The sequence below is a fragment of the Centrocercus urophasianus genome, unplaced genomic scaffold, assembly GCF_019232065.1.
Source record: "Centrocercus urophasianus isolate 14NV4802_14NV808 unplaced genomic scaffold, USGS_Curo_1.0 seq_14, whole genome shotgun sequence".
Taxonomy (NCBI): domain Eukaryota; kingdom Metazoa; phylum Chordata; class Aves; order Galliformes; family Phasianidae; genus Centrocercus; species Centrocercus urophasianus.
Genome location: NW_024884586.1, coordinates 38,040,531 through 38,053,905, shown reverse-complemented (window position 1 = coordinate 38,053,905; position 13,375 = coordinate 38,040,531). Strand labels below are relative to the sequence as shown.

The window sequence follows — 13,375 nt, the reverse complement described above, 5'->3', positions numbered from 1 at the left end:
CACTCATAACTATTTTGCAAGAAACTTTAAAAGGCAGAAAAAAATATTTTAACACTTAATGTTTGCTAGTTTTAAGATGTAAGTGTTGGAACTAACTCAACTACATCACCTTCATCAACATGGATGTCATTATTGTAGTTGAACAAGACTTCCAGTTTCCCTCAGCTCATCATTTTCAAAACCAGGAATCATTTTGCTTAAGTCACGCATGCAAATTTATCTAGGAAAACTTTATTATAAATATAAAACTCTAGCATAGAAACAGCATTGCTTCCCAGTTTACCAGTATTTTCAAAGTATGTTACAGTTTAGTTTCCAAACTACAATACCTTCTTGTGTTTCTTTGGATCTCTGAATTAATGAAGCCATTTCTTGATTTAAAGATTGCACTTCATTTCGCAACAGCTGATTCTCCAGACGAAGGTTGGACAGCTCGTGTGATTTTACATCATCATTAGCTGAAAGGCCAGGATTAATTACTGCACTTAGTGATGAATCCTTCGTGCCATCCACTTGGGTTGCCTGTCCAGAATCTGAGCTGTCTGGAGTTTCTGTACAGAGAGATGCAAGTTAGAACTGATCGAACCATTTGTAGGTCTGTATCAGTGGTTGAATGCACTTAATCTAATTAAAAAACAAACAAACAAAACAGCTTATATTGGAATATAACATAATTTTGATGTCAAACCTAAATATATAGTTCAGCGACACAAGCTGTATGTTTCAGCTATCTTTATGTGAAAGAGTTTTAAGAATCTTCAGTTGAAACATCATCTTACTGATGATTCTGCATCGATAACAACTCTCAAAACACACTTTTAAAATTCACTTTTAAAAAGCAATTTAGGAATTTCTGATGTAGTCTGAACAGAACTCACTTGCAGGGAAGGGGGAACCTGCAGGCCTTCCTCAGCACACACACACAGTACTGGATTACTGCTCTGAAAGTAATGCAGCCACTCTAGCAGTGTTGATTGCTATGTGCAGACAGCTGGAAGATTCGCACCAGTATTGACAGAAAGCAACACAGCACACAGTGAACAACCAAGCAAACAATGCAAAATCATTCCTTCTGAATTCAGTGTGCCCCAGATCGACAACTGTTGAAAATCCATGGGGACACATTACAGCAAATTCAATGCCAGACTTCAGTTCAGCTGTCAAAACACCATTTTCTTTGCTCTGTGATTATCAACCAATCTGCTCCACCTTCTTAGTTGCCACTGCAACAGGTCTCATGTGGCAGAGCTCATCAAGGAGATGGGGCAGACTGGGAATTCCTAACAGCGTTCCAACAAGTAACTGCAGTGACTGAAAAATTTATTTCATGTTTTCTCAAATCCCTTTGCTATTTAAAGATTTTTAAGAAGTATTACTTCCTTTCTTTTAATTCATTTACTTCGAAATTATCAGACAATCTACCTTCATTCCTTTGTCTGGAAAACTCAAAAGTCCAATGAAGCTAATAAGGTAAAAGTAGCCACTTACAGCAGACAGTGGATTGCATCCAAGGCAATGTACATACTGTAACATTAATTACTTTTGTCTGTAACTAACAAACCATAATTTATTTCAATAGTTTTTATATAGGACATCAAAATGACTGATACATACAATTGACTTCAAAACTAGTGTGCTTAAACTCTACATATTAAATCATGTGTTTCCCCAGCAGCTCCAAGATGCAAACTCCACTGAAAAATCTTCAGAAAAAAATTCAACGTACCACACTGAGCAAAATAACTATGTTCCCCGAGCATCAATTATCAAGATACAACATTGCCATATAGCTAACTTTAACATATTTGACTTACTGCTGTCAATTGTTATTGAAAAGTTACAGACCCAGAAAAACAAAAACTTAGATCTCTGGAAATGACCCCTTTTTACCTGTAAAACTTTTCAACATATTTAATGCAGTTAAGTCTTTTATAGTGAGGGTAGTGAGGCACTAGAATAGGTTGCCCAGAGATGTGATGGATGACTTGTCCCTGGATACTTTCAAGATCAGGCTGGACCAAGCTCTGAACCACTTGATCTAGCTGTGGATGTCTCTATTCATTGCAGGTGAGTTGGATTAGATGACCTTTAAAAGGTACCTCCCAACTCTATGGATTCTGATTCTGTAAGTCAAAAACTGGCACAGTGCTTTACATGCACAAAGTACTGAACAAACAATACTCCAGCTATACTATTAGGAATACAACTATTTGCTTCAATTTTATAGAAGAAATAGCATTATTGGAAAGACTATAGACTGGGGAGCCAGATAGAGAATGAAAGTTTCTAAGAGTTTCATTCTCCTTAGTAGACACTTGAGTTTTTAACCACTTGGCCTGGAAACTACTTCAGGTATCTGCAGCAATGCACTTCTTCTGGCAAAAACTAAGTTGTCTATCTCACTTTCTCATGCCTGTAGCTCAAAAGAAGCATGCCTATTTTCCCACTGTCCAAGCCAAGCAAGTTTGACAGCTTGCTCATCTTCCATGGCAGAGCAGAGAGAAGCTCACATTATATCAGGTAGGGCATTGGGTAACAGCCAGAACCATTTACGAGCTATAGTGAAACTCACTTGCTCACGTATGTACCATCACTACAGGCAACAACCCCAAGCAAGGGAACAAATGCAGCAGTGCCAGAACCCATACTTTCAAGTGGGGATGCATGGGTGCTGATGTAGCATCAGGCCACAACTCAGGCAGGATGAGGTGAGCAGTAGCAATGAAGCAAAGAACACAAAGGGTTTCAGTGTCAAGTTATATAACCTGCCAAATTACTGTAGTATCTAAGATTATTCCAGTGATGAAAAATAGCAAGGACCATACTGTACTTCACAAATGTGACACACTGCTGCCACTAGATCTTTCATGAAGTGACAAAAAAAACCTTTACCTAGCCTTACACTAGACATAAAAGGGTTTAAAATATATTAAATTCAATAACATCAAACTACCATTGCTTTTGCTCCTGACAGAATAATCTTCAGTAGTCACTGCACTCTGTGTACTAGTAGATACAGAACTAATGTTTGAAGTCCGAGAGTGATTTTGAACAGGTGCCTTGCTCTTCTCTTTTTTAGAGTCCATCCTTGCATTAGGCTCTTTCTCAGAACTGTTGAGAAAATCAAACAGCAACTCATCATCAGGTTCAGACTTTTTTCTCCTCACAAAATGTGAAGAAGCTCTGGATGTGGAAACACTTTCTACTGAAGAAGCAACTTCTGAATTTGTTCTACGTGCTGGTTTAACATTTGCTGTTCCTGCTAAGATTGTAGCCTTTTGGTTTTTAATGTTATCAGCTGCTGAGGAGATGTAGGCTGCTTTGGATGAAGTCTGATATTTCAGTTCTCTGGCATGCTGGGACAACTCAGAATATTCATTGGCAGAGTCCAAATTCTTGCTATCAAAAACTGCGTTGCTTGCTGCGTCTTTTTTGTTCAGAGCTGATGCAGCCCCTTGATCAACTCTGTTGAGAAGATCCTCTGCCTTTCCAGCCAAATCAGCAAGCCAAGACATGATAAATGTCTGATGGTTAACTCTGCATCAAAATTTCAGGAACATATGCTGCAAAAGAGAACAATTGAAAATCAGACAGGCATTGAGAAGACAAGAAGTGTGGGTTATTGAAAAACTGCTGCATTCATTTATTACTGCTGTAACTACATTAACACTTCTGTCCTACCAGCTTTGTATTTCATATATAAATATACATAAGCACATGGCTTTGCCATCAAACCATATCTGCTCCTAGCATCAGCACCTGCTGATCCAGCCTGTCAGTGCAGCACTAACAAAAAATAAAGTCTGACAACAACCAAACCCAGGTGGAGAAGGAAAACGTGTCAACAAACATATTACAGAAACAGATGCACGAGGCAAACATCCCTCAGATGGCTGACCCGCAGATTCCATCAGCCAGGTCAGAGGGAGGCACACCCCCAGAACAAACCGCTGCCCTGAGGTGCCCCGGTGACAACGACACCTCCCCGGCACTCAGAGCCTACGACAGGGCCCCTTCACCACGGACAGGCCTGCAGGAAGCGGGCAGCACAGCGGCCGTGAGGAGAAACCGAGCTGGCCGACCCCGCCCGGGCCCACAGCCCCGCCAGGCCCCTTCTCCCACCCGGCGGCCCTCAGGAGCGGCGGAGGCCTCAGCACAGTCCGGCCTCACCTCCTCACAGCGCGAGGAACCCCCAGCCCGAGCAGAGAAGCGAGAGGAGGCCGGCATGCAGGACACAGCAAAACCCCGGCCTGGCGCTGCCCACCTTCCGGCAGACGTGGCCACCTTCCGGGCTTCGGCGCGCGCATGCGCAGAAGGCTACGGGAGAGGCGTGAAACTGCGTGTTGCTGCAAGCCCCGCCCCTCCGCTTAGGGGGCGTGGTCACGTCGAGAAGGGGCGGGGCGGGGTGTGAATGTTGGTGGGAACCTCGTCACGCACCGCCCCCAGGTTCCCGCAGGCCTTCTGTTCAGGGCTGCGCGCCGTTTTGCGGCCCGTGAGGGCTGCGGTCGCTGCACCTCTGAGGTGCAGCGTGGCCCTCGAGTTGTGAGAGTTCAATCAGGGCGGGCAGAACCCCGAGACTTGCGTGCAAACGTGGAAAACGGGCAGGAGGCGGGCGGTTGCCAACTGATGTGTCCTGCATTTCTGCGCTGTGATGGCAGGAGGAGCTGCAGCTCCGCGGTGCGACGGGTCAGGCTGTTAAAAAGCGCCAGGCGTCGTCTTGCTCTTCTTGACAGTTAAAGGTGATGCTGTACAGGAGACTGCTTGACAGATGGCATCCACTGATTCTCGAAGGCAGCTTAAAACACCAAAGAACGCGGAACCAGTAGGATATAAACCCCTCCAGTCTGCCAGCACAATAAATGCAAATAACCAAACGTGTTCTTCTGTGCTCCTGACTGCACAAAACTTGTCAGAAGCCTCATGTCCGGGCTCACCCTCATCCTCTTGTAGCAATCAGTCCTGTATGGTAACACCCAGATGACCTTGTTTGTACTGAAATTCCTTGACAGGTGCTGTGCAATCGATGCTGGCTCCTACTTGGGTAACAGGCACAAGGTTGTCTTAAGTATTTTCTTTTAAGATAAAGTTTACATAGGATATCGTGATCAGGCTTAGAGACGACAAGAGGTGAGGTCAGTTCGAGGGCTTCCCATCTCCGTGTTCACATTTATAAGAGAATCCTGGGGCTCCCTCTGGTAAAGACACAAAGTCCTTATATTTTTCCAGTCTCCACCTTCCCTTTCATAAAAAGTCCCTGGCCTTTCACAGACTATTTCAAAGTGAGCCATCACGATCTTTTTCATACATTAAAGCAACCCATTTCCTGTTTCAAAACACTGTAATTCAGAGATTTGCATGACAAGAACAGCTCTTGTGAATGCAAGAGACGTGGTCTAAAGAACAACTTCAGCACTCTTTCGACATTCTTTTGTCTATGGGGCAAGTTTCATTTCCACTTAAAGGAGGAAAAAGATTTTTAAAAATGACTTTCATTAAATGTGAACCAGTACAATCCTACAACCAATAAAGTACTATTCCAACAGTGAGTGTAATATTATGAAATTTAGGAATATTTATTATCAAGTATGCAAAAGGCACATTCAGGAGGAGGGAATAATTCTGGCTTTTCTTAAAATTGGGAGACTTTTCTATGGTTTCCATGTTTCTATGGCGTTGAAGTAATTTTTAGATAGTTTCAGGTTTTATTGTTGGGTAAGTAGAAAAGTACACTTATCCCACAGTGTTGTTTCATTTAACTGTAAATTACTGCATTCATTAGCTAAAAGGGAACCTGAAGCCCAAGACATCTGTTTGTAGTGTTTGGCACATGATGGTGAGTGAAGAAAACGAAAACTAATTTTATTTTATTTTATTTTATTTTTGAAAGCAGGATAACTGGTAGGCCAGTTAAGGCAAAGATTAGAGAAGTCTATCTCAAGAATAGAGCTCACATCACATTCAGAAGAATGGATTTACTTCCACAATCGCTCCAGTCCTAGAAGCAAAGTGTATAATATGGCAAATTCCTTAAACAAGATGAACTTACATTTATTTACTTTCAACAAATAGGTTAAGAGATTTTAAAAAGTAGATTATACTCTATGGGACAGTTTTTACAGTAGTTGTCAATTACCATTTCAAGGTGAATCTTTTTGGTGGATGTCAGATTTACAGACAAGATCCTTCATGTCCTTTTCCATATAAATTCCATATACACATCTCTCAGATGGAGAGAGAGTTTGATCACCAATTCTCATAAGTCATATTGCCCATTGCAGTAGTTGGTGACTAGAAGAAAGGCATCTGGCCCTAAAAGTAATAATTTCTTTCCATCCTTTCTTCCTGACAGGATAATGCAAGGCCTTGGAAAAACTATCTGTTCTCTACTTACAGCTCCTGCTGTTTCATATTCCTCTCTGTTGAGGACCTGCTCTAGTCCTGAGGTTCTGAGTATAATGCTGAATGAATAGTTAGTGGCTTACATTTACATTTCCACAGAACTTTATACATCATCTTGTTAGAACACATCTTGTAGGTTTTTCCTATATGTTATCAAGAATATCCTGTTTTACAGAAATTTCCCTTCATTTTATCATTATAATCTTCTTTCCATATGGAATCCACAAGGTGTAAGAAGATTATTTAATGTTATGTAGGAGAAAGGTTCCAAAATGTTCATCTGCAGATATGAATTATCAATTTTCATTAAGCTTCACTAGGATTTAAGCCAAAGGAGGAGATATCTGCCCTGCTGCCTATTCTGAACATACAGAGCTCATAGTGTTGTGAGTTAACAGAAAATCCAGTCTGCCTCATGACAGTTTAAGTAAACTGTGGAAGCAATAAATCAAATCAGTTCACAACCTTTAACTTCTACATCATGTGACTCAGTATGATGGACATAATCACCATTTCAATTTGACGTGCATTTATTACCATTTATTACTTAGAAAAAAAGGATTTCAGCACCCTGCAGAAGTCATGTTATCTTAAAGTGGGAAGGAACAACAAACTGTAAAGTATCTTCTGTTCACATACCAATTAAAACTCTAACAAACAAATACCTTGTTTTTAAGTGTCAACAACTGATTCTAAGCATCCTGTACTTGGCTGAGTAATGAGTATGAATATTTAATTGTCACAGAGGGCATCCAGCTTCATTCACTACTGCTGAAAACTTTACAGTTCACAAATGCCCTCCCCAGAGTCCAGGCTCAGCAGAATGTGCCCTACTTGCTGCTACATAATTCACAAATTTCTGGCACCAATTCTCTGTATGAAACCAGGAAAGGTAAGAGATTCACATCTAGATGTAGATGAAAAAATTAGGTTTGCTATACAATGTCTTTACATCCCTTTTCGTATTCAAACAAGAAGTACTTTTTAGCAAGAATTTCACACATTATTTTTCCCTATTACAGCTCCTGTTTTAACTTTTAACTGGAGGCATAGTTCTGTTTCTCTCTACCTCAACATACACCTTTTGTTTTCTTCAGAATGGCTGTATGATTCACTAAAAGAAAATGTTCAGGAATCTAATTGTCCAGGAACATCTAACAAGGAAAAAGTTAGGGGGAAATGGCAGGGCCTTAAGAGGGGTTATAGAGTTCTATTCTAACATGAACATATGGCAATTCTGAACTCTATGTAATGGCTGTAGCTGTGCTTGAATGAGTGTACATCAAGTTCTGGAGTGCTGTACATCAGACCCATTCTATGACAGGCAGCCACTGTCTTAGAGGCTGGCTCACAACTGAAATATTTCAAGTTAGACCACTGCTCATTTGTACACTGGAGAGGTTACTCTTTCTCCACTGTTGTGTTCTCAATTACACCAAAATGAAGTATACAAAACTAGGCTGTGCTTGTGTTCCTTCTCCCACAGTATAAATTAAGTGCATTATGTGCATGTGCACACATATATACAGTCTCTCAATCCTTCTATACTACTTTATTTTTCTTTCATTACTTCTCTTTCTTTCCCTTAAAAATCATGCTGAATCCTTTCCTGCAGTGTTCTTACTATCTTATTTCCTTTTTCTCCATATGCAAATGACAGGGGTCATTCATCACTCTTCAAACAAAGCCAGCCTTCTAGACAGACACTGAGAGAATCATCAAAGTTAGGAGACCAAAAATGGTTGGTGATATTTAAAGAAGCTTTTAGAATATGAAGTCTGGAGAGTCTGAGGATTTGGGAAGTTTATTTGCATTCAGCCTTTCTTAATTTGAGTTCATTATTTGTTGAAAAGAACCCAGAATACTCACAACAATTCTCTACTAGGTTAGGACTCAACTTTCCCTACCAAGAGCATGCAAATCCTCATAATGAATGAAAGACCAGTAACAGTTCTCTTAATTCTTTTTTGACAAATGCAAATATACACAAGCATTCTTCGATACAAACATTCAAAGGATTTTAACCCTGTCTACCTCTATTACATCTGGCTTTTCTCATGATTACTAATTCAATATTGAAGACATTTCTTCTTTTTCTTTCTCTGTCTCAGGAAAGATATATTTTCCACTTTTGACAGTAGAACTGTGGAGGACAAGTTTGAAAGGTCTTATTTGTCCTGGAGACGTCCAACTTTGCATGCAGCATGTCTCTAGGAAGTTTTTTACTGAGAAACATTTATCTTCTGCATACATACTGTCACTCCCAAGGATGTAAACTCAGCAACTTTGCTGATATATTATGTCCTTAGATCTTCATAACAACTCACAGCTGACATGGCAATGAGAAGTTTCGTGGAGGCTCACAGAGATGAACCTGACATCAAATTCAGCAGGCTGCCAGCACAAAAGGCAAGCACATGTGATGGTGTGAGCACTGAGTGGAAGGTCTTCACTGGGCCAGTTTGGCAATTCCCTGTCTTCACATGGAGAAATCCTGGAGCTGCAGATGTGCAGATCAACTAGGCAAGGCTGAACCTAATACAGTGGGAAATGTATTTTAACCAGCAGAGAGAGAAAAGACCATTTGTCTTGAACAAGGCAATGGGTTACTCAAATGTTTGGAATCTGAGTGCAGATGTCCACAGTGATACTGCAAACACATCACATAATTAGACATTACTTACGGGTAGGAAAAAAATCATTATCAAGGGGATGCATGCAGTGTTTAGGAAGTCAGATATGATGATTCCCACAGCTGCCTGAGATGAAGACAGAAGACAACATAGGTCAAGCTTAGAGAATCCTATTCTGGGTATATAGACTTCATCACTGACATTTGTTTTCACAGACTTCAGTGGATATTTTACATGAAATGAAAATGCCAGAACTAGGACTACATATTGCAGTAAATAATAGCATTAAGCTTACAGCTGGTCATTACCATACTACACAGTTTTTAAATCAGCACTGTCTATTTGGAAGCCTGCTGTCAGCAAGGCAACTTTTTAACCTCTAGTCTTCTTTCCTTTTTACCTCCCTCATGCTTATTTTCTCTGGTACACATTGTTGTTCTTTTGAATTTCCTGGTCATGAGGCTACCACCTCACACCTACTTTATTCTATTCTAAATGCTTGTTTTTTTTCTTTTCCCCCAAACAATCCAATTAACACATGGCTACTGAGGTAGAAAGGTAAATCAGCTGCAGAAAAAGATGTGTAAACGGGTACAATTAGTTTTTGTGTTTTCTGCAGGATATAAGTTCTGCTTATCACAAGGAAATGTTTTCCAGTCTCTAATCTACACATACCTGTTGCATTTTAAGACTACTATTTCTTATTGTCTCCTGGAGATGTGAAAATATTATCTTCCTCATGTTATGTGTCAGAAGCATGTTAGAGTGGCTCTCCTGGACCTATGCTTGTCTACACTAGCAGGTCTTTCAATGCCCCAGGTCTTTCAATGTTTTCTCGTAAGTGATCCTTCTGAAACCTCTATTTGCTCTTCTCTATGCAACAGTGCACTTAATTATTTATTGACACAATGTACACAAGGTCCACTGCGTTCACTGTTTTTCGGTGATGATGTCTCAAGCCTTTCCCCTCCACCTGGCAACCTATTCCCAAAGAAAATACAGGAAAACAGTACCTTGAACACACTGACAAAATCATTTAAATCTGTCACAGTGGTTGAAGAAAGCAAATGTGAAGTATAGGGATTAGGTTTCCTCTCAATCCCTCTCGAAATGCTTGTGTTTATGTTCCCACAGTGATGTATGTGAAATAAACTGCTGAATCCCTCTGGCTCCTTGACTTACTTAATCTCGGTTTATCTCCATGATGACACACTTGCCATCATCTTTCTTTCTTTCAGAACTAAGATTGCTTCATGTAAGTCTCTTAGAACATTCCTCCCAAAATGAAGACAACATGTGTTTGGTTTTTTCTTGATAGCTAAGATTGCCTCCTTGTTCATCTGCTGGTTTTGCTAAAATGCAACTAAGTTTTCACTCTTTTCAAACATCTGGGTTAACTGTGATGATTGCTTTTACAAGTCAGCTAGTCATGCACCACTGCCAGTCTGTCAAATCTAATACGATTGATGGCGAAGATTTTGAAAGACCAGTCTCACAGAATCACAGAATGGCCAGGGTTGGAAGGGACCTCAAGGATCATGAATCTCCAACCCCCCTGCCACTTGCAGGGCCACCAACCTCCATGTTAAATGCTAAACCAGGCTGCCCAGGGCCCCATCCAGCCTGGCCTTGAACACCTCCAAGACCAGTCTCTGGGAAGAGAGTCTCAGCACATTGTTTCCTTAACCGTAAATGTCTCTCACTCCATGTCTCACACACTAGCTATTTTTTTTCCTGATTTTCTTTTTCTGCCACTACATTCTTTGTAGTTTGTAAAATTAATAAAATATCCTCAAAATATCCTCACTTACTCGCTTGTTTTCCAGATTCTCCCATATGGGATACATTCAAAAATATCTGGTGTCAATTTTTGCAAGAAATAAAAAACTTTCCTTAAAAAATTCCAGAAAGAATTTATGAGATGCAGTCTTTCAGGCATATTCTGGTTCATTAGTTGTTTTTTAATCTAAGAATCACATGCTTGCATTCACTTACTGGAGTGCACCCTGTGCATCTGGCTCACTGATACGTGACCTACGTGTGCTCCATTTACAAGTACAGTCCATTTCGTCCCAGCTAAAACTGCCTTAATTATTCATTAAAAAGTAAATTGTCAATCTATTCAGATGCTGTTAAAGGAGAACATATGCAGCCCAGAGTGGTTTACTGCACCACGTTTTTATAAATGTATTTTGAAGTGGATTAAAAGCAAAACCAATGATCGTTCAGTCCAGCTTTTGTCAGCTGTAATGCTAGCAGCTAGCATCAATACACAGGTTGGCACATCTCCAGACTTCTGACAGAAATCTGGAAAACTTCTTTTGGGGAAAGCTGTGCTTTCCAGGCACTACTATTACCCTGCCAGCTATTTAAACCAGCCTTCTGCAAAAATGCAGGCTGTAGGAAAAAATCCCATCAGAGCACTCCTAGCAAAACAGAATCAGAGCTGAACTACTCTCAGTGACTGTGCAGCAGCCTTGTGGTCTGTAGGACTTTCCATCCGTGGTTGGTTAAAATCTCTATGTTAAGAAAGCACCCGCCTTATCTGCAGTTTTTTAAGTTTCATATGTGGGATTTTGTTGTACTCATTTGGTCAACACTTTCAGAATTTGCTAGCATCTCAGTTCTTATTTGTGTTGTGTGGCTTTGGCGGGTTGGTTGGAATACATTCAAGAGAGTCACAGTCTTGTTATGAGACATAATGGTGAAGGCTACTTTTGCTTTCTAGAGCTGTCAGAGCAAGAGGCAAAAAGTTTCATAAATACGTTATGTTTTTACTGATGTAAATGCTTTTCTCTTTCCAAAATTTTGCATGTATGTTTGTTCATATAGCAATAAAATGTTTGTGTGACCAATGATCTCTACTTCTTTCTTTCTCTTCCTTCTTTCTTTCCTTCCTTTCCTTCCTTCCTTTCCTTCCTTCCCTCCTTTTTCCCTCCCTCTCTTCCTCCCTTCCTTCTTTCATTTTTCTTTCTCTCTTCTCTTCACTTCGCTTCTATCTATGGCAGCAGTGGCAGTAGGAATAGTGCTGGATTCCTCTTGCAGGAGACCTGGGCACTTCTTTTTTACCCCAATTGCATCTTAATCTCTCAGCTTGCTTCAGATCACATGCCCAGCAACACCATCCATATCTTTCCTACTCAATGCAAGGCAGCTTGTTAACTTGCTGTTTAACACCACCAGAGAAACAAACACACTTGGAAGTAAAAAATCTAAATATCACTCAAATGTCTTTAATACAACTGCTAAGTTTAGCCAAGATGCAAGATTCCTGCAGTGATCCTACCTATTATTTTTCAAAACAAAAAGTATCCTGTTGATGCTTAATGAGTGTAGAATCCAGAGACAGTGATTTGGCAACAATATCACTTGACTTTTCAAAAATGATGGCTGGTCCAAGGTATGCTCACCTCTCATAGCCCAGCTGTGATAAACTTGAAAACAAACACCTTTGCACTTGGATGTGTTGAGGGACATGGTTTAGTGAGAACTGTTGGTGATGGATGGATGGTTGGACTGGGTGATCTTGTGGGTCTTTTCCAACCTTGGTGATTCTATGATTCTACGATGGGCCAGCAATGCTTTTAACTGATGCAGACAGCTTTTAGGACCAGAGAATGACACTCCAAGCACAAGAACAACCATGTGGTTACTAAACTCAAATTAGATAGGGGGGAAAGAGAGGTTTAGGGTTGTTGGATACACAGCAGGATGGCTTTTGTCAGTTCAGATGCCACCTCTGAGCCATCCCAAACCACAGCAGTGTGACTTGTCAGACAGCCACATCTCTGGGACACACTTTTAGACATGTACTGATGATTAACCAGCACTGACCTTTCACACTGATTATCATAAGCAGAGCTGAAATGGGCAGATAACGCAAGTGGCAAACTCAGAGCAAAACCATGAGTTTTGGCAGACATTCAGAACCATGGTTGGTTAAAAACAAATTGTGAACTTGTTTCGGTTTTTTAAATGATACTTGACAGGCAAGACAGAAGCAGGTGTGTTCCTGTTGGTGTGGTTAACTGGACAAAAAGCAGGTTTCTTTTTCCTTTCAAGAAGGATTTCTTTATCATTAAAGATGGTGGAAACTTTACAGCAGTGCTTCTCAGCCTTTTTATTTTTGCAGCAAAAGCCAAAAACCAATAATCACAATTAAAACAAGCCACCAAAACAACAAAATACCTCCCACCTCTCAGCGACGGTACATGCTGATTTCTGAACTGCACGTGAGCCACTCGTGAGGCAAAGCAGCGGCTTTGCGTGAGGTCAGGCACTGACTGCTGCAAGAAGCCTGTGCTGTGCAGGCCAACTTGCACAAAATACTCGAGATTGATGCT

General features: G+C 40.7%; 1 protein-coding gene across 2 annotated transcripts in view; it reads right to left on the bottom strand.

Annotated features, from left to right (window-relative positions):
* The window catches only part of GOLGA5 (golgin A5), a 15,547-nt gene extending 11,217 nt beyond the window's left edge, over positions 1 to 4,330 (bottom strand). The window contains exons 1-3 of one of the 2 annotated variants that reach the window (XM_042814458.1): positions 4,265 to 4,330; positions 2,954 to 3,563; positions 330 to 551 (exon numbers count right to left, since the gene is read on the bottom strand). In XM_042814458.1, coding sequence (XP_042670392.1) covers positions 330 to 551; positions 2,954 to 3,515 — 784 coding nt within the window. In that variant the 5' untranslated portion in view covers positions 3,516 to 3,563; positions 4,265 to 4,330. Of the gene's footprint in view, positions 1 to 329; positions 552 to 2,953; positions 3,564 to 4,170 lie in introns of both variants that reach the window. The other variant, XM_042814457.1, reaches the window with a different exon arrangement.
* Between the last annotated feature and the right edge of the window lie 9,045 nt (positions 4,331 to 13,375).